Source organism: Pyxicephalus adspersus, chromosome 4 (assembly GCF_032062135.1).
Source record: "Pyxicephalus adspersus chromosome 4, UCB_Pads_2.0, whole genome shotgun sequence".
NCBI classification, from domain to species: Eukaryota; Metazoa; Chordata; class Amphibia; order Anura; family Pyxicephalidae; genus Pyxicephalus; species Pyxicephalus adspersus.
Genome location: NC_092861.1, coordinates 119,079,087 through 119,106,780, shown reverse-complemented (window position 1 = coordinate 119,106,780; position 27,694 = coordinate 119,079,087). Strand labels below are relative to the sequence as shown.

The 27,694-nt window shown below is 36.9% G+C and overlaps 1 protein-coding gene across 1 annotated transcript in view; it reads right to left on the bottom strand.

Annotated features, from left to right (window-relative positions):
* The window catches only part of ANAPC1 (anaphase promoting complex subunit 1), a 54,567-nt gene extending 27,081 nt beyond the window's left edge, over positions 1 to 27,486 (bottom strand). The window contains exons 1-28 of the mRNA XM_072409458.1: positions 27,331 to 27,486; positions 23,991 to 24,227; positions 23,359 to 23,520; positions 21,655 to 21,706; positions 20,690 to 20,790; positions 19,706 to 19,788; positions 18,762 to 18,835; positions 17,213 to 17,358; positions 16,221 to 16,447; positions 15,710 to 15,916; positions 14,811 to 14,906; positions 14,094 to 14,184; positions 13,944 to 14,009; positions 13,169 to 13,309; positions 12,458 to 12,598; positions 11,467 to 11,527; positions 10,620 to 10,807; positions 9,163 to 9,237; positions 8,791 to 9,056; positions 8,251 to 8,342; positions 5,589 to 5,734; positions 4,945 to 5,023; positions 3,917 to 3,950; positions 3,768 to 3,838; positions 2,479 to 2,657; positions 1,653 to 1,879; positions 1,249 to 1,367; positions 325 to 596 (exon numbers count right to left, since the gene is read on the bottom strand). Coding sequence (XP_072265559.1) covers positions 325 to 596; positions 1,249 to 1,367; positions 1,653 to 1,879; positions 2,479 to 2,657; positions 3,768 to 3,838; positions 3,917 to 3,950; positions 4,945 to 5,023; positions 5,589 to 5,734; positions 8,251 to 8,342; positions 8,791 to 9,056; positions 9,163 to 9,237; positions 10,620 to 10,807; positions 11,467 to 11,527; positions 12,458 to 12,598; positions 13,169 to 13,309; positions 13,944 to 14,009; positions 14,094 to 14,184; positions 14,811 to 14,906; positions 15,710 to 15,916; positions 16,221 to 16,447; positions 17,213 to 17,358; positions 18,762 to 18,835; positions 19,706 to 19,788; positions 20,690 to 20,790; positions 21,655 to 21,706; positions 23,359 to 23,520; positions 23,991 to 24,203 — 3,609 coding nt within the window. The 5' untranslated portion in view covers positions 24,204 to 24,227; positions 27,331 to 27,486. The remainder of the gene's footprint in view (positions 1 to 324; positions 597 to 1,248; positions 1,368 to 1,652; positions 1,880 to 2,478; positions 2,658 to 3,767; positions 3,839 to 3,916; positions 3,951 to 4,944; positions 5,024 to 5,588; positions 5,735 to 8,250; positions 8,343 to 8,790; positions 9,057 to 9,162; positions 9,238 to 10,619; positions 10,808 to 11,466; positions 11,528 to 12,457; positions 12,599 to 13,168; positions 13,310 to 13,943; positions 14,010 to 14,093; positions 14,185 to 14,810; positions 14,907 to 15,709; positions 15,917 to 16,220; positions 16,448 to 17,212; positions 17,359 to 18,761; positions 18,836 to 19,705; positions 19,789 to 20,689; positions 20,791 to 21,654; positions 21,707 to 23,358; positions 23,521 to 23,990; positions 24,228 to 27,330) is intronic.
* Positions 27,487 to 27,694: the final 208 nt, after the last annotated feature.

Below are 27,694 nucleotides of genomic sequence, written 5' to 3'. Positions count from 1 at the left end.
TTTTGGAATCTGAACACAGTGGGCCTGATTTTTTAAAGATCTCCAAGACTGGAGAAGATAGGCTACACCATAGGTGAACCTGGGTGATCCAGCAAACCTGAAATCGATTTCATGAATAATATTTGCTATTTGTTGGCAGATTTTAAATTCTAGACCAAATCAATTTCCACCCAGGTTCCCCTATGATGGTCAACCTTTTCCAGCCATGGACAGCTTTGATACATCAGGCACTGTGTATATATACGTATGCAACTTTTTAAACAGACAATAGAGAAAATATCCTAGGTTTGAGAACTTATCAAGGATGACCATATAATTATTTACCTTTGTTAAATAGTCATGAATGTTCAATGTTGCCAGTTTAGTGAGGTGCCCATTGAGACCCAAAGCCATGAGAAAGCCAGCATACTCATTGGCCAGCTCAGCATTCTTTGGCTTGTTGTACACAATCCAAGCAGAGTCTATCTGAGAAGCTGGAGCAATTTTCAGACCAGCAGCAACTCCATTGTGGAAGCTGGCCCAACATGCCATGTTTGGTGGGACATCAATATTTCCACTGTTGAGATCCACAGTTGTATTTCTGGGCGGAGCTCGCCCTGCAAATTAAAGATATGGCTAAGAGTTCAAATCATTAAAAACAAAAAAAATAGTTGTGATTCTTAAAATATATAACTATACACAAACTGGTTGAAATAGGTTTGTTTTCTGCTTGTTAGCTTGAGTGTGCTAGAGATTTTTTCTTTTACTGTTTTGTATTTGCCCAAGCCATATGCAATTGTTCTCTTTTGCTTGTTTGATCATATCAACTCCCATAGTTTTGATATGGATTTGGTGCAGGCACACATGGTCTTCAGTTGTCTTGCAAAGATAATAACAGGGCTTGTGGTGTGCTGCTATATCTTTTAGAAAAAAGTAGCTACCTCCAAATGAGCCCATTCTATGCATATTGCTATACATGTTTTATAGTTGGAGTTGCAGACAACACTTATCAGAGGCGCCCTGATGCAGCAGAGTGGATGTATTTTCTAATGTATGCAACTGAAACCTCTGGTTTAAATTTGAGTAATCAAAACAGTTTAAAGGGTTTTTGCTTGCTAGCTTGAAAGTGTGCCAGAGTTTCACATTACAAAGCACCAATTTTAGAATTCTGTACAGCGAGTAATATATAGCGTTGGTGCTATATAAATCCTGTTTATAAATACCATTAATTTAACAAAGAGTATTCTTTAAAGAAAAAAACAGACTCACCTGTGAGATTAAGTTTAGGAATAGGCAGTGGTTCTGTAGGGACTGGGTAATGGGAAAACAATGTGAACATTCCTCTTCCCACTGGTAAGGCCATAGTGCGCTGACACAGCTGTAACAACCTGCAATAACAGTAGGTACATATGATATGTAAGCTGTATTCTACAACATCAATCATCATCATGGTACTCAAACTCAAAAGTAGACAGATCTTCTAGTGATAAGCAGTGTTTTTCACAGGCCACAGAGTAAAATCAGACTTTCTATACTATTCTCAGTGGGGCACATACCCTAGTGGCCTACTTTGCTTTTCAATAAATGTTCAAAAAGGTATATGTTCGCTTACCAAAATGTCACAAATATTCACATGATAACAAGTGATAGTATACAACAGAAAATATGGATACCTGTTCTCTTTCTCTTCTAAATACTCATGGTCACTCACTTCAGGCATCTGAACAACATTCACACGTACAGGATGGGAACTTTGTAAAAGCCTGCGTACTTCTTGGACACGTAAATCCTCACTCCATATCAATGACATTACTTCCTGATTTAAATCGTTCATGCCATCATCCTCCTCTTCACCCTCACCTGTAGAGGGAGCTTCTGTAGAAGGTACTTGACCTGTAGACTGTAAAGTTGTAATAGGAAATAGGTAAATGCAATGTTCATTTGGTTTATTGGACACCGTACCTCAGGCAGATTTTAAAAAATGGACACTAAGATGAACAGGCAGAAAGGTATTGCACCAATATTTGTTTTGTGACTTTCCCCAACCAAGGAGTTAGATTTTTACCTACATGTTAAATAGCAGATCAATGAATTCTACATCTTTGGTATTTAGTGAAGGCTTCACAGACATGTTTAACTAAGAGGTAGGGTGGTCAGGTATTCTAACTATATCAGTATACTATGTAAACAACATTTGAGCAAAGCACTGTAAAATGTAAACAATCGATCATATAGAAGACCGATGATGTCATGGGTTGGTGCTTTTATCACAGCACACAATTGTAAAGATGCCAATGTCAAATAAAGTGCAACAATCTAAAAATAATCCATTTTAAATCATGGGACTAAACAGTGTTTTGATTTAAAAATATAACACTACATGAGATACCAAGCTTCCAGAACATTTAATAAAGCAAAATTAAAGTTAAAAAAAACAAAAATAAGTAAAGAAAGTAAGAACAATTTAACAGTAAATCTGCTTGCAAAGTTACCACTCACAGATTTGGTCTGTGGAAGGTTTACTTCACAGGCTTGTTTGGAGAGGTCTTGGCGTCCAATGAGAAGACAGACTGACTCTGGCCAATCAGAAGCAGGATGTTGCCGACACTGGTAGACTGCATGTCTAATAGGAAGAGCGACTCCAAAAGGTAGAGATTCTAAATCTTGCAACGAAAATCCTTAAAGACAAGAGTTAGAATGCATAAGGAATACTAACAAAAAATGTTTTATACAAGGAATTTTTTAACCCACACATAATGCACCAAGTTAGCATTAAGAGATATAGAGGTTTTTAGTGAGGTTGGCCATGAAGAAGTCAAAATGAAATAATCCCCAATTAAATCAATAGAAGGATAAACATAGTAAATAGTCTATTTACATATATGACATAGTGACAGGCAAAAGACTTTTTAAATCAGCAACAAACAAAAAGAACAAAACCCTTAAATACAATAAAAGTTTTGTGTACAATAGCTAATGTGTCAGTTTTTATACCTGCACATGATAAACAACTGTATAATTGTATCTGAATATATCAAAAAGAAAGGTGTACAGTCATTACAGTAGTTATGAGATTACATTAGAAGTATAAGAAACTGCAAGTGGGAAAGATAACTATCTACCCCAAATTCTAACTATGGATGTCCTCTGATTTCATATGTCAATTTGAAAAACAAAGGAAGGAGGAAGACATGTATTCGTTAGGTAAAGCTTTAGTGATAACATGGGAGGGCTAAGATCTTTCTTTTTAGGTGAACGCATATTTTGTAATATATCAGGTAAACAAAAAAGTTTTGTAGCCTAGTATGCCTCCAAAAACCTTTTAGGTACTGACCGCTCTATACTATATAGGAAATTAAGCCTTTACAGCAGGTGTTATATTTTCACAGCTTCATGGCTTCAAAATGTTGAAGTACTTGATCTTAAGAGGAAATCTTCTCCTGCGGAGGTTATTCCTAAATCTCCTGCCAGTCTTGAGTGCATATGTCAGTAAGAACGCATTCCTTTAATTCTGCCTTTTCCTGGACCTATTACCTCTGAAACAAGGGCCATAAGGGCCAATGGGTGGATATATCTTTCCTACTATGCATTAGATGCTTTAGATTATAATGAATGTCTGAATTTGAACTAGCTATTACTGTACAAAGCTGTATTTATACAGGTCCCATAACATTAAAAAATTGCAAGCACTTTTTTTTATTATAAAGGGTAAGCCAAGCAATTGTTTTCTTATTCAGAACAACCATTTTAAACCTAAAAACCTATATATTTATCAACATAAGAATTACCTATATCACTCATCCAAACAACCAGCTTTTCAGAAAGATCAGAAACCACTGGGTTAAGTTTTAAACTGCACCTGAAAAAAGGCAATGAAAAGTCAAAGAATGCAAAACATAATAATGTACATTTTGTATACATTATACTACTTTTGTACCTTCTGACTTCTTCCTGCTGCTGCTTCCTCTGACCTGAAAATAGAAACAAGCCAGAAAATTATAAGAAGTCCAAGTTTAGACAAAGTGTTGCTTCAAGCAGTACTGCTAAGATTACCAGCATTTGGCTGCCCCCTAAAAAAGGGTAATAGTGGAAAAATAAAGATTGAATGTTTCTGCTTTTTATCAGGGATTTACATGGTACCATTGACACACGTTTATTCAGATGCAACGTGCAGCATCCAAGAGTGGTTAACTGCTCCAACTGCTAAAAAAAAAAAAAAAAAAAAAAAAAAAAAAAAAAAAAAAAAAAAGAAGAACTTCTAATCAAAAAGATAAAAAAAAGGCATTGAAGCTGACTAAAAGTACAAGCCTTTCAAAATGTAGCAAATTTATTTTTTAAAACTGCTCAAAAAATGTATGTATTGCCATATTAACTGCAATGCCTTAATGTTGGTCATGGACTGTGTGCTAATGGGAAGTGTCACTGTGCAGACAACTCCTGACAAGCTCTACCTGAACATCAGTGCTAAAAGCCTCTTTGGCTGGGACCACAATCAATTACTATTATTACTACACAGTATTTATATAGCGCTGACATATTACGCAGTGCTGTACAAAGTACATTTCCCTGACTGTCCCTCAAAGGAGTTCACAAACTAATGTCCCTACCATAGTCATGTGTCCTTAACACAGTCTAAGGCCAATTGTACGGGGAAGCCAATTAATCTAACTGTATGTTTTTAAGGAATGTGGGAGAAAACCAGCACAAACACAGGGAGAACATGCAAACGCCATGCAGATGTCCTGGCTGTAATTTGAACCTGGGACCCAGCACTGCAAAGAGTGCTTAGCTCTGAGCCACCCGTGCACAATTGTCAAAGGAAGCCTGGATTCCATTAATTATATAGCAGGTAAGTTTTCTTGTAGCCTTATACATATTTTTAAATATATTTATCACTGATAAAGTGGGTTAGCATTTAGTTTAGAGTATAGGTATGGGGTTTTATTGTAAATACATTTTTTTTACCTGCGGTTATTTTGGTAAGGTATTTTGAGGTCTCATTTGACACAGCATTCTCATCCCCACGTATGTATAAGGCAACACTCTGGGGAAAAAAACAATTGAATATACACAAAGAAAAACCCATAACAACTTAGAAAGATGTACAACATGTATGCGAAAATGTAAAGCATAACTCTACACAGAAAAAAACCTAAGGAGCATAAAATCCAAAAACTAACCGTTTCCCCCTTTTACATTCTGGGGCAGGTAACACACAGGGCTGCAAGATTCAATTGCAGTTTTCAGTTTTGTGACTACTGGCCATAGCAAAATTGGAAGGTTGCAAAATTACCTGGATGGCATTGACAATGCAGAATTATTGTTCAGCCATAAGTCTAAAAGGTGACAGGTAAAGCAGCAGCCACTACATATTGTAGTCATATAAATTTGTCTATTTCACTGCTTTTCTGGTCTTCTGCTTTAATTGCATGAAGGATGGCGGAGGGGATACAGAAGTTTCTTTTAATTTTAAAATACAGTTATCCTTTAAGAACTGGGGAAGAATCATGTTCATATACAAAGATCAGACAAAATGATGATGAGGCAACTACTGCTACTTTTAATATCACTACATGAAGATTCAAACTAAAAATAATACAATGTATTACCAGTACAACAAGCTTGCTTCTCTCGCATATTCCGGGTAGATATGGGTAAGGAGCCACCTCTTCATCCTTCAGACAGGAGCTCAACCAGTGATAGATACTTGGCGGTTCCACAGTAAATGGTGGAAAACCCATAAATCCAATCTCAGCTGCATGAAAAAATGTAAAAAGAATTGCATAGATGTTCAGGAATATTCCATGTTGCATTCCCTTTTATGATGCTCAGGGTAGTTTTTATAAGGGTGATCAGTATCTGTATAAACATCTGATAAATAACATGTTGTCTGCAAGACCCAAAAATATAAAGGCTAATAAAAAACAAACAACAACAAAATCTGGAAAAACATTTACAGACTTTTCCCCAGTTAGATAAAATGACAATGAGCTAAGTTCAGTAACCAATCAAAATATTATTTGAGCCACCTGTAAAAGTAAATCTGTACTAATTAAATGTAATCAAAGTATTCAATGCATTTCATAGCAAGCACCCAGAAGTACTTTATCATACAAATGTTTAAACCAGGGCACTTAAAGTATATAAAAAAAACATTTTTTGGATAGAGTAGGGATATGGTTAATTGTCCCTTCACTCCCTGTATAGACAACAGAAGTAACACACTCCCTGCGAAGAAAATAATTTAAGCCCCATGCAGCCTCCTATTCGTATTGTTAGAAGCAATCATTAGTGACTGTTTAGTGATTTGTCAGGACCATTCAGACTACGGCTGGGTAAACATGTGCAATAATTGTTGTTGGAAAGGATCCAATACGTTAATGTTTTTTTAAATTAAATTCAAACACATAACTCAATTAATGGACTTATTTGTTTTTTCTTTGTATGTGTGATTACTTGGGTTATCGACATCTAGTGCAAATTTTATAACCCAGAGGTCCGCAAACGTTTTCGGCCACTAGGCCATTTATGGGGTGGGCAGGAGTACATTAGGCCGGACTCTCTGTGTCCCGCCCTAATGGCTCCGCCTCCCCACTAGGAATGCCCTCCGAAGGGAAATCCCTCTCCTCCATATGCATTGCAGAGGAGAGGGAATGTTCCCTATTTACCCTGATGGCGGCAGTGTTAACGCCAGCCGCGGTAAATAGGCAAGGGAGCCACAGCAAGAGGAGGTTCCAGAGCTCCGGCCTAATACCAGCCGGCGAGCCGTGCGTTGCCGGCCGGCATTAGGTTAAATGGTTTTAATTAGGTTTAATCTGGCTGTAAAATATAAAATGAAACAATGCAAAAAGTAACTGCTTAGAGACTGATGTTTTGTGATGCATTACTTTGGAATAAAGATCCTATGTTGTGCTGGCCTTCTAATATTGGTAAGGTGGAGAACTAAAATTAATACATTGCATCTAAGTGACATTCAGACATTTGGCAAACAAGCCTATTGTTAATTCAGTCACAATTCCCATAAGCTGTTTGCTACTACTGATAAATATACTAAAAAGGTCAAGAGGTTCTCACTATTCTGCATCACAACACAACATTCCTAAAGCATTCCAGGCAATTCTCTTCAAGATTACTTTGTTTTTACATAATGAAACAAAGAATCATTGAAAACAATATATATTATAATAAATCTAGCCAGCTCTAAAACAAAGACATTAAGAAATAACTTCTTACATCTTTTTGCAGTTCCATTCAGGTTACCTTGCTTGTTTTTTTTTTGTTTTGTTTTTTAGAGAAGTCTTGTAGGCAAATATTTGAAAACTGTTTTAGGAATTTTCTAAGAACCATAGCCAGCCTATTATTTTATGCCTATTTTACTGTTTGTATCTACATTTGGGCCCATATACTGATATCCTTGCTGATCCAAAGTACTATATTGTTTAATGCTGGCAAAGGGTGTAGGCTAGAAAAAGATTGTAAAGCTACAGGTAAATTTTTAAAATGGACAGAGCCGAATCCCAAAGAGGCCCCCTGTCAGCTGCCTTAAGATCAGATAATAAAAATCCTGCTCACCCTGAATTTAGCACTATAGGCTGGTCTCCAAACAAAAACATTATTCTGACTGCTTTACTCCAATAAGGGAACCTTCATAAAATGTCATTTTTTTTATTCATAAGCTTCTTCGTACTACCAGTTACCAATTATTTTGTTAATATTCTTCTACTTCTACTATTCTACTGTTAATATTATTTTTTGTTTACAGCTTTTGGAAATAAAAGTAATTGGAACTAAGCATTAAATAACTGTAATATTTGATTTTTTTTTTCATTTTGAAGGAAAAAATCAACGTGCTTAAACAGAAATTACATTTCTTTTTAAACTGCTAAGATAATAAGAATACTTTTCAAGTTTTATATTTTTCAGTTGCCAGAACAAAATATAAATCTGAGAAAAATTAGACAAGTCACAAAAACATATCACATCAAATCATGAATTATGATTCACTGCAGAATGGACAAACCATGCATATGCTCAGACAGGAATAAATGAACTAGATTTACCTGATTTGTGTATGTTTTGCTCAGCAGGAACTATAATGACATGCATTTTTGAAAAGAAAAGTAGTAAACAAATTCCAACTTGGATTTAAGATGTGTTACAAAACCAATACCCCATAGTCCTCCTAGACTTAACCTATTAGGCTGAAACACATTTGGCATACTAAACAGCACCATAGTCTTCATGACAAATGAGAGAACTTGCAGAACTCACCTGGCTCTATGTGACAAGTCTGGTAAGAGTTCCTGAGAAAGGCAGGGAAATCTCTGAAGTAAAAATCCATGTAGGAGTGCAGATTTAAATCTCTAAAACATCAAAAACAATAACATGAAAAAAAGATCAGAGATATGCGGGCTTTGCAAATGAGCACAGCAAGCAGTGCAAAACACCCAAAACTGAAAACCAATTGATCTATCTGGGCACAGACAGTTTCAGAAAAGATCACAGGCTTTGCAGAGCATTTCTGTGGAGACCTGGAGTTGAATGATAATAACCATTTACTTTGAAAGTTTATTATATTACATATATTTATATAAAGCTATTTTTTCCTGAGTGTTCTTGATCTCCTCAAAATCCAAATATAAGGTAATTAATTATTATTAACGTTTGCCTTTGACTTTTACTTTACCACCACATCTATCAAATTGTTCTCTATTAGTTTAAAGTATATATAAAACATAAATCTGAACTAAGCTGTTGTCTTTAAAGAAACACCTAGAACACCAGCAGGGTAGAAAATGTAATGCCCATTACCTTGCCAGTTGCAGAAGCAGAATCACCAGAGAGCGGATAGCCTCTCTCATTAATGTGTTGAGTTTGAGTTCCTCATAAGTCAGATGGAGGACATAAAAAATGGCTGGAATGTGGCTGAAGAGAAGTGCTGTTGAGTCCAGATTTAAAACTTGCAAGCTATCATTTTTAGATGGAGGGACATCCAGAGGGTCCAACTGCAGAGATTTGGCCAAGACATGGGACTCAACGATTCGATGGTAATCAGAATTTATTAGATATTCCCAGTCCTAATAAAATACACATAATACCATTTATGTTTTCTATGTCTACCATGAAACACTTAAAAAGCTAAATAGAACAAAATGATTTCAACAGGTATATGTAACTTTTTACCTCATCAGAACCAGTTTCTGATGGCCGGGCCTTCTTAGGAGCAATCACAGGAGACAGTGAACCTTCAAAATCTAGCTAATGAAAAAAATATGAAATATCGGTTGAAACAATCCTTTTTAGATATTACTGCATAAGAAAATAATCTCAGTATAGTTATCTGTAGCCACTCAACTTTCTATACAAATTCTTTGCTGGTTTTATATTATTACACAGTATTTATATAGTGCCAACATATTACGCAGCACTGTACAAAGTCCATAGTCATGTCACTAGCTGTCAAAGCAGCTCACAATCAGATGTCCAAACCATAGTCATCTGTCATTACCACAGTCTAGGATTAATTTTGGGGAAGAAGCCACTTAATCTAACTGCATGTTTTTTTGGAATGTGGTGGAAACCTGAGTAGCTGGAGGAAACCCACGCAAACTCCATGCAGATAGTTTCCTGGCTGAGATTTGAACCTGTGACTTAGCACTGCAAACGGCAGAGTGCTAACCTCTGAGCCACTGTGCTGCCCTGTTATGGCATATTTGCAGATGTAGACCATCAGACAAAAAGTCAATCACTCTGTGAGCAATAGGAACAGGCTGAGTTTTCTATGCCTGTGAGGAGCAATGGAGCTCACTGTTGTCACTGATAATGACAACAGGCGGCTGTGGCTTTTCTGTCACAGACCGATCACACACATGTCACATTTGCCCTGTAGACAGCGAGCCTGGAGTGGCACAGAAGTGCAAGAAGGACTTTCCTATGATTTTGTGAAAAAGTGACAATTCTGTGATCAAACTGTAATGGATTGACCATTCTCCGACTTGATGCACCACATCTCAACTGCATGAAAACTAAACTGTGTTTAGCTTTGGGTTAATAAATTTGGGCTTTGTAACTTTTTAATGGTGATTGCCGGTAGCACATTTTTTTTTATTGACAGAGAAAGAGAAAAATACAAAATACATACATAGCAATGAAGATTTCAAACAATTTACATCAACAGGGGTGTACAGTTGTAAAATCTTGCAGAATCACCAAACATAGAAGACAGTACAATCAATAAAATTGCAAGGATCAGTTTATGTTTAATATGTAGTAGTTAATTATCTTAAAAAAGCTTAAAGCTTTTGGTTTAGTAATACAGTCAGACAACTAGAATTTTTAGAGATTAGCAGCCTATACATGTTCCCAGTACAGGGTTCACCTAAATTATTTTTTGCAACAGTGATTCAGCATACAACACTGTTTGACGCAGATATATGCTCCCTCTTGTGGATATAATTGTATAAAACATACTACTGCACACCAATCACGTAAAATATGAAAACAATCTAGAGAAAAAAATACATTGCAGGGCAATATGAACACCAGATTAAATAAAAATAATCACAATATGTATTTGACCATATACATTATATGTTTGTCTCAAAGTGATATAGATCTAGGTCAGTAAGGAATATGCTTACATTATGAGTCCAGGACAGTTTATCAGTGTTGTAACCCATCATATTCATAAGGCAAGTAACAAAGAGGTTCCACTCTGAATGGTTACTGGGTCCACCAGGTGCATTGTGGCAGTTGTACCATTTGATAAGCATTTGGACAGCTATTTCTTTTGGAAGAATGTATTTTATTGCTTGCAAACACTTTTTAACTGAAAAAAAAAAAAAAAAACATAAAAAAAGGTCCTAGCATAATGCCAAGCCTAAAAAGACAATTAATAAACGCTTTTAAGACTGCTTCCAAAAACTTCACTTGCTAATGCTGCCTACCAGTAACAACCCTCCAGTTTCCTATGTGCAATACTCTTATCTTGAAGTTAGGCTGTAGACACTAGCGTACCAAGGCACATTCAGATATAGAGGGAATTCCAAACAAATGGTGCATTTTTTTTTTTACAGTATTGCTTAGGCACAACTGACATTCCTAAAAGATCCCTAGCATAGAAAATCTTTACTTTATGAGTAAAGTTCCATTTTCATTTTTAAATCCGAATGGAACCTTAAAATATATTCAGTGTTTAAACTGTTAATTTTGTGGTTGGAGCAGGGAATACTTGTCATCTATTTCCCACTGCGGCCTTTCACCCTCACTATTTGTCCTTATAGCAAGTGGTAATAGAACTGAAAGTGGGATATGTTAGGTTGTCACTAGAAACACAATTACACTTGTTGTGGTGACAAGAGAGGAATTTTCTTGCTTTTGAAAGATTTGCTCTTACTTTCTGTTGTGTCTATGGGTCAAGACAAATAAGTCAAAGCCCACTCAAAAACTGTTTGGATTTAGATACTTTAGGTTAAACTTTTAACCTACCTAATGCAGAGGTAGCAATGTCTGGAATGGTAATCCGAACCATTGATCCATTAGTCAGTTCCTAAAATAAAGAAAAAAAAAAAAAAGGAATGAAATAAAATATTGTAGTTAGGCAATACTGCATTTAGCTTTATATATATTTAAACCAAGTGCAAGTGGATTTGGTTTACATATATGAATTTAATATAAAAATATATATTCTAAACAAATATAAATGTTCAACTACTTTATTCCAAAAGTTACAGAAAAGTATGAAGAGTAGTCATCCAAAAGTGCCTGCACATACCTACAGTAGCTTTCAGTGCATCTGCTTTGCCTGCATGGCAGGCTGTTCTAAAAGGCAAAACATTAGCATTTCTTGACAGCACTGAAGCATGCCCCCCCCCCTAATTTCTGGCTTTTACATATTTTTGGTCAGTCATGCAGCTCATCAGAATTATGGGTATAAAGTGACAGTGGGGGGTGGAAGGCAGTTGCTAGCTCTGACACTACTTGTATGTGTCTTGAAAGTCACATGACTAATTTAGTGTCCTTTTGAAATATTATCCCTTGTACTATGACAACATCCCGACAGCTGACCAGTGTTGTATTGCATATACTTTATTTTGTGACGTGTTAGATAAAATACTGAATAGCTAGAAGTTAAGTAAGACATTGTTTCATTACACTGTCACCAGAAAAGGAATGAATGGATTTTGAAATAGTTGTTTTAGTGATTGCTAAGGGGATATTTCTCTTATTTTGTGAAGACTAACTCATACATCCTGTTCTGCTTACAGGACAGGAAAGAAAGTTATTTCTCCCCAAATGAAAACAGACAGTGGAAACAATCAGATATTTGTCTCTTAGATGACAGGTAGGTGGACCGGACCAGGTATACTCAACACTTGCAGTTTTCCATGGCAAACCCAAAAAAAAAAAAAAAAATGCTTAATATGTGATGGGAAATTCTGAGAAATAGTGGACACCTCATATTTCATGAACAACTCACCAGTGTCAGTCTGTTATGTACAGGGTCTCGAACAGAATGAATATACATTCCAAATTGATGAAAAGTGCAGTCATCCAAATAATTAGACTCATGGAGTCTAGAAGAGTCCCTCAGCTCAGGAACTGGGGAAAGCAAACCTGCCTAAGAAGAGGGGGAACAAAAGTTCTGTAAAACTAGTAAAATTTGCAATGTTTAACATACATCTTTTTGGAAGTTTAAAATTCAGTAACCAGTCTATATACACATGTAAAGGCAGAAGTGTCATATAGCACAGCATACAAACAACTAGCATAATTATATGCAAAACAGTTTGTTAAATGTCTTTTACATTCCAACTGCTCACTGGCTTGGATGTGAAATCCAAAATAAACTTTGCTGTTTTCTGCATAGCAAGATATCACAGACATTTTTTAAAATTTACTGACCATTGAACACAGGACATGTCCTGGTAAAACATTTTCAGTTTTCCAAGCAATTACTAGACCTCAAACTTTTCCACTGCAAATCTGCACTGAAATTCCAACATAGATGTATTTTGGTATTTGTAAAATATAAAATGTCTGTTAGGTATTGACTGATGTGTATGTATACAAAGCTAAACAGTTTTGACTAAAGTTTCACTTTGAGTTCGTAAAATGGACACCTACAGGGGACTACCGCGGTATTGATCATGCAATACACAGCACATATCTCAAAACAAAAGAATCATACCATTTCATCCATAGGTACCAAATGCTTGTTTAGAGGCTTGGTAGGGGTGCTAACACTCTCCAGTGGAGTACTTGGGCGAGGCATTGGATTAGACATGGCAAGGGATGGGGCAGCCAGGCCTTGGATGAAAATCTTTCCAACCTACAGTATGAAATGATAAATGAGTAAATATCTAAATCTCAAAGAAGAAATTCATGAAACAAAAAACAGTATGAAAATATGAAACAAACAAACAAACACGAACTCCTGCTGAGTGCATGACACCATGCATAGGTTTTGTTGTGTTAGACACCTTGCATCACACATTATGTAACCTGTAATGTTGTGAGCTTACAGACACAAATTTATTTAGAAAGGCAATTCTCCCGATCTTCCTGGATACTCCCCTTTTCCTCTTCTATTTTTCCTATCCTGATAAGTGCCTTCGTATTGCTATTTTCTTTCTCACTAGAATAACTAATTAACTTTTTTGTTTAATAAAAATTGTAATATGTAAACTGTTTGTACTACACTAAAATCAATTTATAGTATATGACCTTGAGCTTTATAGAGTTAAAAACTTCTGTACTTTTTGTTCAAAATTCACTAGATATGGCTGACTGAACCGAATCAACTGCTCAGTGTCTTGAATACAGAGTGCTATATGTTAAATGTGGTTCATTAATATACTTATTCTGTTCATTAAAGCATATTTCAACAGAAACATTAAACACAAAGATTTATGACCAACAAATATGCATATAAAACTTTTGGTAATTGGATTTTACAGACTTACCCTAACCACCCCAGTGTATAAAACCAAGTTCCCATTGTTTTCGAGTATCACCATGGTGTCAGTGCTCTAAAAATGCATAGAAAGCAGTACGGTTAAATGAGTTCTTAAAACATTTCTTTGTTCACTACAAGAAAAAACAGCTGAAATTACCTCCACTGGAGCAGCATCCTTTGCAGTGATATTAGTGACAGAGCCAAAGATCAGCTGTGACTTATCATTGCTTTCTTCAAACTTTACCATACTGAAAAGAAAAGCAAAAACAAATTGTAGCTAGGAAATTATGTTATTCAAATAGCTATATAAACACCGTGCCCCACAGAGAGGAGTATAATCAAATCAAAGAACTCCTCAGACTGACTCCAGGGATCTTAAATTTTTTCTTCCGATACTTGCACTATGCCTAATTATCGGTGTTTGACTACTGTAGTTGATCAAGAGAAAGGCTATTCTCAACCAGAGTTATGTGGATCCCCAGGGTTCCTTGAACTAAGGCTGATTAACCTCTAATTTGATGATGCCAACATAGTTCTTGGGCCAACACCACTTGATAGAGCCAGCTGCATGCTTTCTAGAAGTCTATAAAGGTTGTATTCTAGCCACTACTGTAGGGGGTCATTTCCCACAGACCTCCAACCAATTGGTTTAAGCAGGGGTTCCAGGGGACCTAAAAGTTAACATCAAGTTCACCTTAAACAATAAAACAATAAAAGAAAAACATCAGCCCCTCAAAAAAAAAACAAAACAAAAAAACCCAACAACATAGAAGGCATTACTCTCTGCATATAAAGTCACCTAAGGACTTTCATACAGCAGTCCTATGTTCTATTTTGACAGGTAAGCTTTCTAGATTGTATAGGATATTCTTACCGCAACTGGTGCTGGGATTCTATCAGAAAACACAGAAACTTCTGTCCACACAGGTCAGTGGTGATGAATACTTTAGTTGCTTGACAGTTCTTTTCCCTGTATATGTGAATAAAAAGAATTACTAAAGACTCATTTGGCCTAACTTATCAATATGTTTGGAAAATAACTCTTCTAGGCAGAACAAACTGTAGAGGAAGCCCATTTTTATTACAAAATTTCAAGCTACATAAAGATTGTGACTGCATAACAAACCATTCTTCTGTCAAAAGGTTTACTACAAGTTCTACCCTGACTGTGTCTAAGGCTAGGTACATGCATGCAATAATTGTTTGAAAACGAACGATCAACGATTATTCACGATATTCACAAACGATCATATTGTGCACAATTCTGTACATGCTGTAACGGTATGATCCTTCTTATATAATCCACAACAATGTACACACACTAGATACGATCGTTTGAACAATCATTTGAATGATGCAAGAAGTGACATGTACAGGAGAAAGTGTATCACAGAACAATCCATGATCACTGAACGACCGTACACACAATAGATAGCGAACAATTGACGCCCAATCGAATACGCCGGAACGGTCGTTCATTTCCAGCAACATTCCTCATTCATCAGCGTTGTTGTGCACTTTTTTTCTCTTAACAATTATCAAATGATCTTTCGTTAATCATTCGTTTCCAACTACAACAACATGCATGGGTTCTGTTCTACTATGACTGAAACACACACACACACAGCTAGTGACAAAACATAGTGACTGCTTTAATTCAAACAGCCATCTGTTGAGTCATTTACATAGAACAGTCCACAAGTCAGCATAAATAACATGGCAATACATGTCATGCAACAACAATAATTGTTCAGGCAACAAGATTGCACAAACCTTGTATTTGAAATTGTCTCTGTCCATAGGTGGTCAAGGCAGAGCTCAGGAACAATGGGTTCTGTTTCTGGGGTGAAGAAATCACTAGATGTGCTGTTAGGGGAATGGGATAGTCCTAACCTCTTTGGTGAAGGTGTGTAACTGGAAAAATTAAACCTTTGTACGCCAGAAAAAGACTGCACACCTAAAGCTGGAGAATAGGATCGGCTGTCAAAAGAAAAAAAATTTTTTTTTAAGTAAGACCACCCAAAAACAACCGGGTGGTTGCTGAAAAGAGCCGGGTGGTGCGCCCAGCTAAAAGGGGCTGGGGAGAACACTGTACTGTATGTGCCCAGCTGGAGAAATTCAGTAGAGCATCCTTTCTATGAAGACTGTATTTAGGAAAGCAAATGATAAACCAGTAGTCATTGTGACAGACAAGCTGAAACACTCAACTTATAATAATCATTTTAACATGTTCATTAACACTCTGCAACAACAAAAACAACAAAAAAACATTTTGTTTCTTTACCTAAGAGCAGCCATGTTGGAAATAGAAGGGGAATGGGAACGAGAATGAATGCTAGGGGAGGACACTGAGCGGCTTTGGCTGTGGAGCGATGAATAGTTCTGGAAAGGTGAAGCTGTTGGTGAATCTCCCTTAGAAACACTGTGCAGGTGAGCTGACAGAGAGCTATTCATTATTCCATGTTGTGGGGTGCCCAGCTGATCTGGATATTTCAGGACTACATTCTGCTCCTGTATATTAAAAAGACACAGTAATCAAATTGGGACTGTAAATGCTCAAAACTTCAAACAGATATGCCAAGCACAAAATGATATTCTAAATGACAGCTACATCCAGCTACAGACAACTTATCCTAAATGATTGGTAGGGCTTTGTAACACTGTTAAACAACTTGTCACACATGCCTTTAGCCAACAATAACGCTTTGTTTCCTTTAAAAAAAATCTTTAGGAAAGAACATATTCCAGAAGTATCAGAAAGATTTAAAAAAAAAATGGTACCCATAATATTCACAATGTATGTCTTTGGGTGTATATATAAACAATACTGGCATTAACGTGTCCCCATATGGTTGCCAGCATTGTGCTTTTGCGAGAGTGACCAAAATGTCATCCTGTGCAACCCAAGAATACCATATCATTTACATGCAAGAGATGCCTATGGGAGGCAGGCTTAATGCAAAAATAGCGAATATTAGGACAAGCTATGTAACACATGTGCTGGACTATTTAGGTGGAGGAATGTTTTGCTTTTTAACTGTGCCCATCCACACTAACACTACAGACTCCAAGTGGCCATGATTTAGAGGTCTGAGAATAAAAAAATTCAAAGATTATGAATCCCTTTTCAAAACACATTTTGGTTTTACACGTGGCACAAATATTTACCTATATATTTATGCTAACATTTTATATAATTATTCTAAACACATCCCTATTTAATTCAAAAAAAATATGTTTTGTAATATATATTACCCGCAATTTTTGTTTCCTTACCTCTGATTTTACTTTGCGCAGGGCCCATACTGTATGTGCACCCTGAACTGTATCATAAGTCATTACAATTGATGGGTCAGCATTGGTGAAAACAATCCTTAATGTGCAATCAGAAACGTACTGTACTCGACAACTGGCAAATATACCTGTAATATAGTAAAAACATGATAGGGCATATGCAGTATTTGCAATAGTTTTTATTAAAAACATATAAGAAATCAGCATTTTCAAACTTCTCAATATGTGTTAATAGAAACATTTTTTTTTTCTTTTAAGATGTGTAAAGATTGCACTTTATTTATAATCAGTGTTCTCCCCAAACTCTTTTAGCTGGGTGCACCACCTGGCACTCTTCAGTTTTTGGGCTGATACAGAAAAGTTGAGTCACAATACATGGGCACTGGACAGTTGGGGCATAAAACAAAGAACATGAAAAAACAAACTAAAAGGACCAAAGTATAAAGCTGCGTACACACTTCCAATTTTTGTCGTTGGAAAGGATCTTTCACGATCCTTTCCAACGACAAGGGAGTGCACGATGCATGAACGGTGCTGTACATACAGCACCGTTCATGCTCTATGGAGAGGGGAGGGGGAGAGCGACGGAGCGGCACCCTGCTGCGCGCTCTCCCCTTCCCTTTCATTAGGATCGGCTGTCGTCCATCGTCCGTGGATCCGGCAGGTCGGTCGTCCGGACGATGGACGACACCGACTGTACACACGGCAGATTTTCGCCCGATAATTGGCCGATGCCGATTATCGGGCGATAAAAATCTGACGTGTGTACGTAGCTTAAGAGTGGTGGAAAGCGGACAGAAATATAGGGGTTACTGGATTTCTATGGCAACAACAACAACTGGGAACACTAAATTTGTCATGTGTTGCCCCACCCACTTTTTGTCTACCTGGCTTCAACTTCTTCCCACCTGGCCCAAAAAAATTATTTGGAGAACAAGTGGGAGCGAAGAGCCTCCTAGGATACCTACGTCATGCATCCCAAGAGACTCTTGGCTGCTACTTCTGCGCATACTTGATCCCTGGAATTTTTTCCACCAAGGGGAAAGGAATGGCGATCTCATGCAGGAAAAAGTGTGATTTTTTTTTTTTTTTTACTTTAGTTCCGCTTTAATAACTTTTTCTTTTAGAATTATTGAAATGATAAAAGAACCAGAAGTAAATAAACCAGAGTTAAACTTATCACGCAGAGTACATTACATGCTTGTAAATATCATGAAAATAGAACACACATTTAGGGCCTGTGTAAACAGGTTTTTACATTCTCACATAAATTTATGCAAAATCTGTGCTGGTTAACTGTAGGTACAAAGAGGCATCTTAAAATGATGCCATTATTACAAGCCCTAAACCCACTGACACTGAACTAACACCGAATATATTACCATGGCTTACTATATATAATGTTTACTTTTACTCATGGGTAGTAATGGGAGCGTGCAATTGGTTTCCATAAAATATGAATAACAAAGATTATGTTATTATTTATTTCTAGCTTAATGGTGTAGCTGTAGTTTATTTTTTGTGAACTCACCTCCTGATTTGCACACAAGTGGTGTAATCTCATCTAATGGATGCAGCATACTGAACATAGTTGGTAAAGGTTCCCTAAAAGAAAAAAAGTTCATTACAGCGCAACTCCATCAATGGTAACTTTGGCATGTTTTAAACGTTATGTTCTAGATCATGGTATCATGGTATATTGGTCTAGAACATACTTAGGTTTAATGGTAGTATGTCAAGCATAATAAAGTGAACATGACCACAGGTTTGTTTTAAACAACAGCAAAGTACAACTATGCTTTCTGAATTTCAAAGAATGTGTGCAAAAAACTTCTACCACTACTAACAGGAAATTAGAATTGCTTTATATTGAACAAGAGTTTCTTTTAACTTTTATAGTTACGGTTGTTCTTTGCTAGGAAATATGAATAGCCATATGCCTGTAATGAGAAGTTGGATAATCATCCACTTTTTATGAACTGTCTAAATTAATCAATACCATCTTACTAACACAGCAGAATTATGCAAAGAAACGAATGTAAAAGAAAGAACAAAACAAATTCAAGTCACCTTTTACTATTTTTAACAAGGGAATTTCTTTGATCTAATCAGTGAATAAACATTATGCAAACCAAACTGGTGTGTGCTGATGTTGGTAAATGATATGATCTTTTGTGATTTCAGATTATTCAAAAACCTTTTTTCTTTTTAAATTAAAGCAAAGATATATAAATAAAAAAATGTATAAAACTAATAAGCAAAAAAGCAGTAATTACTTGAGTTATATGATACAACCCAATGGTAAGAGAGACATTTCATAGTATCCAACTCATTACAGACAAAAAAATATACCTGTGGTGTCTGTGGTGCAACTCAATATACATTATGTGTATGCATCACATTGCTTTAATACTTTTAGAAACCATTAAACCATAAAATTATTTTCTGTTGACAACTATCATGAGAAGCACTCACCTAGGAGGACTGTGTGGCACCTCATGTGAGGGGCTGTTACGTTCAAATAATAAACCATATTTGGTGGGCCATACAGTTGCAACCTAAATGACACAGATATAAATAATAAGAAATGACAAAGAGTTGCTGAGAAAAAAAAACATTCGATCCTGTCTGCATGTGTTAGGATTTGTGTCCTAACCCATGTATACAAAACATGTACAAAAACACAGCCGGAAGGTGGTAACATCTGATACAAAGCTTACTTTATCCTATGGTTCTAAATTGTGAACTAATTAAAGTAAAAAAGGTTTACATTGATCACAGACAGCTTGCTAGTGATGTTGCAGATTTATATATTTTGAGGATTGGAATGCTCCAAAGGACACTAACAAGTGTGATTGTTAGTGAAAAGTACTTTTAGTGTAATGGGATGTTGATTTTAACAGTTCTCTATGGAGATCAAGGAAGAAAATTGTGGAGGTTTGTCTGCTGCATTCACCCTTCAGCTGAGCCGGGGTCAAATTTACATTACACCCAAGAAATACAACAATATAATCAAGAGTTGGGAGGAGAGACGGATGGATGATGAGACAACTGCACAGATCTTGATTAGTCTTGAAAGAAATCTGTTGGCATGTGGATGGAAGCCCTTCCAACTTGTTTTTGTAAGTAAATTTGCTGGGCTGTCATCCCGGTCCTTACAGGAAAGCTTGATAAGTCAACTAAATCTGAAAAAGTTGTGCAATGTGTTGGACATCTAAAATCAAAATGTTTGTTCTAGTGTTTACCAAGAAGTAAAGGAAAGTTAAGGATTGCTATGAAGACATTACTTTTATAAACAACTTGGCAATGGAATCTGCAAAGTTTCTGTTTATCCCAATCATTTTTATAGCACCTAATTCCAATAACACGTCCTACAATATTAACAGCTAAAAGATTGGATCCATTTCTGTTATGTACTGCATAGTAATGCGGTCCCCAGCCTACACAAACTGTCCTTACCTGAAAAGGCAAAGGCGCTATGTAATCCTTCCCTTCTGTGTTATGCACATTAATGCAAGAGCCCTGCAGGATACAGATACATTTCTCCACTTTATCTTGGTCTGAGAAAAACAACATTTAAACCGATTATACATTTTTTTTTTAAAATAGAAACTTGCATTCAGTTACCACTGCTGACCTCTTTCTGGAAATGACAGTTGTCTTGCTGTCACCGACTTGGAACAAGTTGTGAATGCACGCTCTCTAATTTGTATTTTTATTTTGAGTTAGTTACTCAAAGTAATGAAATTAGATACGGCCAGCAGCAAGAAATCAAGGGAATCACTGACAGCATTTAGTGTGCAGCATCTCTTTTTCACAGATTATATCTATATGTAGATACAGTACATCTCTAAATATGTCTTATACTACAATATTGGAATTTCAAAAAAGAAAGTCCACCCTTGTATGAACAAATCCACTGTTCTCCTCAGCGTTATTAAAACCCATAAGCAAACATTTCAGATTAATGCTACTCCTTTATTACAGTGAAGACATGCAATGTTTGCTGCAGCTTTTGTACTTTACACTGCATATTCAGTTTCCCCTACATCGAAGACCTAATGGAGGGGAATTAAAATTTGTGTTTTAGAGGACACAGAAAATAAAACTGTGAGCCCGCTATGAAAAAAGCCAAACACTGTTGTGTTTTGTTTAAAAAGAAAATAAGACAAAAATGTAACTGACCGAGGTTCTAAACCCTCCCTTACTAAATTAGAAACTTGAGTAACTCTTTAATTCATTATGAAATGTAAAGTAATGAGGATTCAATAGACCAATAAATCTTCATTCTTTATAAAATGGTAACAAGTACATAACTAAGATCTGTTTCTTTGAAAGCATAAAAAGTAAAAACACACTTTTTTAATTTTAGCAATTGTAGCTGTTCTCTGAATAAAAAACACACACAAAAAAATTCATTTTACCTTCTGTATTTTCAGATTTGTTGCCGAGTACGGTAAAGTCACACCAGAGAGCCTAAAAATAGCAGATTAGAAAACTAGCATTTGTAAAGGGAATCTTTATATGAAATATATCCTGTACACCTTAATCAAACTGTCATAACCAGTGGACAGTAGTATGTTTCATAAGCTGAGAAACCGTATTGTGGGATGTGCAAAGCAAAGTGCCTTGTTACTGCCCTTAACCAAGGATGTGACTTGGGAACTAATATTGCCTGATCTAGATAATTGCTATTAGGCCATGAAGCCACATGATAGGTATGAGAGCCAGGAAACCAAGCAAGAAACTTCTAAAAGAACCTTACCAATGGTGGTTCCTAAGTGTCTATACTGACAAGTCAATTTTAGGCAATTTGAATAACACTGTGGGGCCCAGATAACAATCACTGGTATGGCCTTACTGAGGCCATGCTGATGCTTCAAAAGGGGGACAAAAACATTGTTAGTATTGTAGTCAATATCTCTTGTCTGTTTATACAGTTGTCACACTAGCTTCCATGTGTGTGATATATTTTACATCCCTGGATATTATTTTTTTTTGTATAGTTATAAATGTAACAACTTTGTAACAGTATAACAGCTTTAGTGATACTTTGACGTTCTTCGTTTGTAGAGAGAGCAAAGAAGGTGGTTGAGCCATGACTGTGTCTTCATAAAACTCTCTGAAATATTAAAGTATTCTATTGTATCCTGCTGGAAAATGACAGAATGTCAAAAATCATCTTACATTCTAAAACACTCTTTGGGGAAATAAGTACACAGTCAAACAATTGACGACCACATCTATACAAAAAAAAGGTGGTTATGATGATATGCACAAGTGAAAATCTATTCTTTTGAAATACAATTGATTCATGTAATGAACCTGATTGATAACACATGAATAGATTTATAGAATGCTGCTAAGTGTCCTTCTGATGATGCCTACGGGGGAAACAACATCACTGCTGTATCCTAGTCATTCATTGACAATTTGTATGTATAAGAATTAATGTTTTTCATGTTGTTTTAAGAGAAAAACAATAAATTGCACATGCTTTTAAAATCTTTATTGGGAATGTTACCATTATGCACCATAAAAATCCTTGGCATACCCTTGCAAAAGAGAATTTAGTTATAAACTTGGAGGATGAGGTGTAACCTATAATATGGCCCCAGTGAACCAGTATTATATAACGTTCTTTGATTGTATACATTTATGGAGAAATTTGTTTGTATATTTATATTTTATATTTATAATTATGTTTATATTATAAACAGGAAACTGTTTTGTGAAAATTGTACACATGTACACGATTTAAGAAAACGTATTTTAAATTTCTTTTGAAAAATGCAATAAAACTTTGAGATACAAAAGGGGGACAAAATGCCAGTATTTTGGGAATATGAAGCAAGTAATACTACATTCTCTTCAATCAATAGGCAAAAAAAAAAAGAAAAGGAGAAGGAAATCCCAGACACTTTGACAAAGTCATTTGACTGGCCTCTTTTATGGTCCTTTGTTCATTATGTTCATAAAATGTTTACTGCTCTGAAAAAAAAAACTGCATTATCCTAGACACTGTTGTCAATCAACAGCTACTGTTCCAATATCCACTATTTAAAACATGCAGCCCCTGAGTATATCACATTTAGTTTCTTTTGATAATAAGAATTTCTGTTTTTTACCTGTATAACATGGCTGTCAACAGTGAATGCTTTATACACAGATGATGCATTCATTTTACTCCCTTTGCTCCAGATGACCAAGTTTCCTGCCACATAAAGCTCTTCGTCATACTCCACATCTTCACCAGGGTCACCAACACCTTTTCTTAGCTGCCAACTTTCCTGAAAGGGCATATAAATAATAAGTAGGGACAAAGGCATAAATAAAACTCACTGCACTCTGATGTAAAATGGAAATCACAGCTCATAACAACTTTGTAACAATTATAATACTTCTACACATGTACATATCCTTACACAATAAATCTGTGGTTACGAAGCTCTTTATGAAATAACAAAGCACATCATGTCATAATGATACAACCAGTAATTACATTTGGAGAACTGACACATGCATCTTTAAAATAAATATATTAGCTGGACTTTGCACCTCTGGACAGATGTACCTCTGCTACCCCGAGTGCAGTTATAAGCGTGGAAAGCTATGTGTGATGCTCAATAGTTGAGAAAAAAAACATACAATATCCTCCAGAAGAGCACAACTGCAACCACAGCGTAGCAGATGGAGGAAGGTTAGACTTGAACATTAGACTAATATATATTGTTGTATATGACGGTCATTTGCAATGTACCTTTTGTTTCTCATGGATGGTGACTTCTCGAAGGGATCCCACCAAGCCTGCAGCCCCATCAGAAGACCAGAGCTCAGAGGCTGGCTGCAGCTGCCGGAGCTGGAGATTTAATGCATTGGGGTGGTGCTTGCCTTGTTCACGGCCAAAAGGAACAAACTCCTGCAAATCCCCTGCTGCAATCATTGTTTGCCTCTCTTCATAGATGTTCGACATGGGTTCCAAATATCCACATTATTTCTTAAACGGAAAAAGTATTTTATGTTTCAATGAGAAGAATCCATAAATGAAAACTGTACACTGACACAAACAACAGCTAGAAATTAAACAAGAAAAGAATTCTCTAAAGTTTATGGACGTAAAAGAAGTATCCTCCCCAGCCCCTTTTAGCTGGGTGCACCACTCGGCACTTTTCAGTGACCACTCAGCAATTTTTGGGTGGTTACTGAAGAGTTGGCCCATAATACAGGGGCCCCCACCCACCTACAGTTTCTTACCAAAAAAATTCTGTCTTGAACACTAACAATTGTTGTTTTTATGACTGGACTTAAATAATTTTAAATATATGAAATTTTTGTTACTCATGTTGTGATATCAGGCTATTCTTTTGCAGGCCATACACCAGTCGGTAGGTACACACAAAGATATTTCTCAGATATGAATATTTTACCTGGTTACCATCATGCGCCAACCCCATAGCATCCACTCCTGACCACCAAAAGTGGGAACATCTCCACCCATTACCTAGCAATATTAGTGTTTATTGGTAGGGGAGGGCAATCAATTTAATTTCCCTGAAATGTCCTTTGCACATTAATAAAGGAAAGAATTTTCATTCTCAATTAATATTCAATCCACATGTGCCATTTTTTAAAACCAATTATTGACCATAACTGCACAGAAAACAGTTAACCAAACCATCTGACAAATGATTGTCTGTGGATAGTTATACTTTATTCTGGGTACCACTGGAGGGTTAAAGTGAAGGAAGGTTGTTTTTATTTTTGGCATTGGGCTGGAAAACACATCTTTGTTCTATATGTCCATCTGCCTTCACTGTTCCCTGCAGCCACTTTTAGCTGGGCACACCACTTGGGCATTTTCAGTAACCACTTGGCTGTTTTTAGTAACCACCCGGCTGTTTTTGAGTGGTTACTGAAGAGTTGGGTAACAATACAGGGACTGTCACCCATCTACAATTTCTTCCCACCTGGTTTTTTGGCTTTAAACACTGCGCCTTCATGGAGACATTTGGTTTAGATAGTTTAATCCCCATATTGCATTATTTTTGTAAATCCATAGCTACAGAGAGTGTGTAGTGAACTGGGAATATGAATACTAAGACTCAACTTTGTTCTGCTACTTACTTTTCCAGCAACAATGGTCATATTAAAGTAAAAAGAAACCCTCATGCCTCCACGTTTTATCCTAGAGTACCACCATCTTCCTTGTCTTCTACCTTCTACAAATGATCATAGCCCATCTCAACTGGCAGAGTCAGGATGATGTGTGGGGGAGTTCATTCATCCCATAAACATGCAAGGAAAGCTGGCAACCAAACCGGACACCCAGCATGAACAATTCAGCATGGACGCCAGGTAGGTAAAACATGTTATTGCATTGCCTGTCCTATTCTACAATAATGCCTTGCCTGATCATGGAAACTGGACGCAGAAGTAAACTAAAAAGTATGAAATGACACTCATCTTTAACCCAGCAGATCCCTCGATGCTGCAAGAAATGCGATCCTGTCCTGCGTCGTCCTGGCGCAAAAGAAGTGCCGCGCACTGCCATCTTCTGCCTTTTCTTACACGTCACACGATCTTGCACTGCGCTGGTGTGAGATTGGGTGACGTAGCAGCTGTAAGGGGGGGGTTAAAGAGAGCCGATCTCTGCGCTCCCATTAAGTCCTGATTGCCACGGAGATAAGAGTATTGCACTTAAAGCGTAACTAACTCAGAATTTGCACTTTACATAAAAGGGTACACAACCCTTTTATGTTAAAAGTTCTGTTTGTTTGTTTTGAGCGCAAGACCCATTTTATTTTTCTTTTTAAAAAGGTCCAGCACTGCCCCCTAATGAATAGGAGCGCAAAGCCTCCCGGGATACCTGCATCACACATCACGGGAGGCTCTTGGGTGCTTTGTTCAAAAGGGGGTAATAAAAAAAAAAAGTTTTTTCCCCCAACTATGTCACCCAAACTTGTGCCTGGGTTGGGTGACATAGTAAGAAGAACCCGGAAGAAGAGAAGATGGCGGCGCCTAGAGCACCGGCCTGAAGACAGATACCGGGACGATGAGGGACCCGATGAAAGAGACCTCTGGACCGATCAACTGCGCTGTGGGATTAAAGGTAAGTGGGTTTTTTTTGTTTTGGCCTTGACATTAGGGCTCACCGTCACTCAGTGGTTAGCACTATAACCTAGTTAGATCCCAGGTTCAAATCTCAACCAGGACACTATCTGCATGGCATTTGCAGGTTCTCCCCGTGTCTGCGTGGGTTTCCTTCCACATTTCAAAAACATGAATTAGGTTAATTGGCTTCCCCCCAAAATTGCCCTTAGATTGAGATAATGACATACGTCTATGGTAGGGATATTAGCTCATTTGAGGGACAGCTAGTGACATGACTATGGACTCTGTACAGTGCTGTGCAATATGTTGGTGCTATATAAATACTGTATTATAATAATAATATCAATATTTTTACTTGAGATAGAAGGGTTCTCTACCCTTCTTATGTAAAGTAAACATGTTGAGTTTAGTTTACTCTTTAATAGCAGAGTTTCACTTTAATGCCAGGCATATGTATTTGATGGCATTTTGAAGCAACTACAAGTATTCAATAAACCATCCACTTGTTTATAACTTAACCAGTATATGATCAATGTCACCTATACATCAAAAAGAAACATTTAATGTGACAAAAGGGGTCTATACATAAAGCAGTGTCTCAGAAATATTCCCTGGACCTGGAAGATTCTCCACCAGAAAATGTTTCAGTGAATATCAAATTGTAAAGCTCCAAAGAATGGACTTATGTACAGTAGGATGGTTATGCAAAAAACTTTGTGATTGATATTCTGTCGGAGAATCACTTATGACAATAACATTTGTATCTGATGAGAAATATTGCAGAGTATTTGGCTGGAAGTGTTGATCAGCCGGCACAGATACACATTGCATATCTCAGGCAGAGGAATATTTGTGATGATGACAATGCAGTGACAGGAAGCTGTCAGGCACATAATGTACAATGATCACACTGATGTACGAGCTATCACTAAGCCCCTTCCATGCAGCTGACTGAACACTTTAATGTATGAATGGCTGCCCGCACACACCTGCTTATAAAGTAATGGTCCGCCCTCGGCGCTGCACTGGACGCCTCATAAATCACACTGAGGAGAGATGACACGAGCTGGGAAGGCGCCGTACAGGATGGCAGGGTACTTCGATAGCGGCTAGCTCCCATCCACTACAAGGACCCGGAAGTGACAGAGCACGGAGACCGGAAGTGGGCGGGGCTTTATGGATCAAACTCTAGGCCCGGGAAATTGTAGAGAGGCGGGGAAAATGGATTGTCAGTCTCCTCACACAGCGAGAAGGGTATGTGTCTGTGTGATTTATATATTATAAGCTGTCAGGGTAATTCTGGGGAGTCATACCCTTAATATAGGGCGCATTGATAGATATGGGGGAGACATG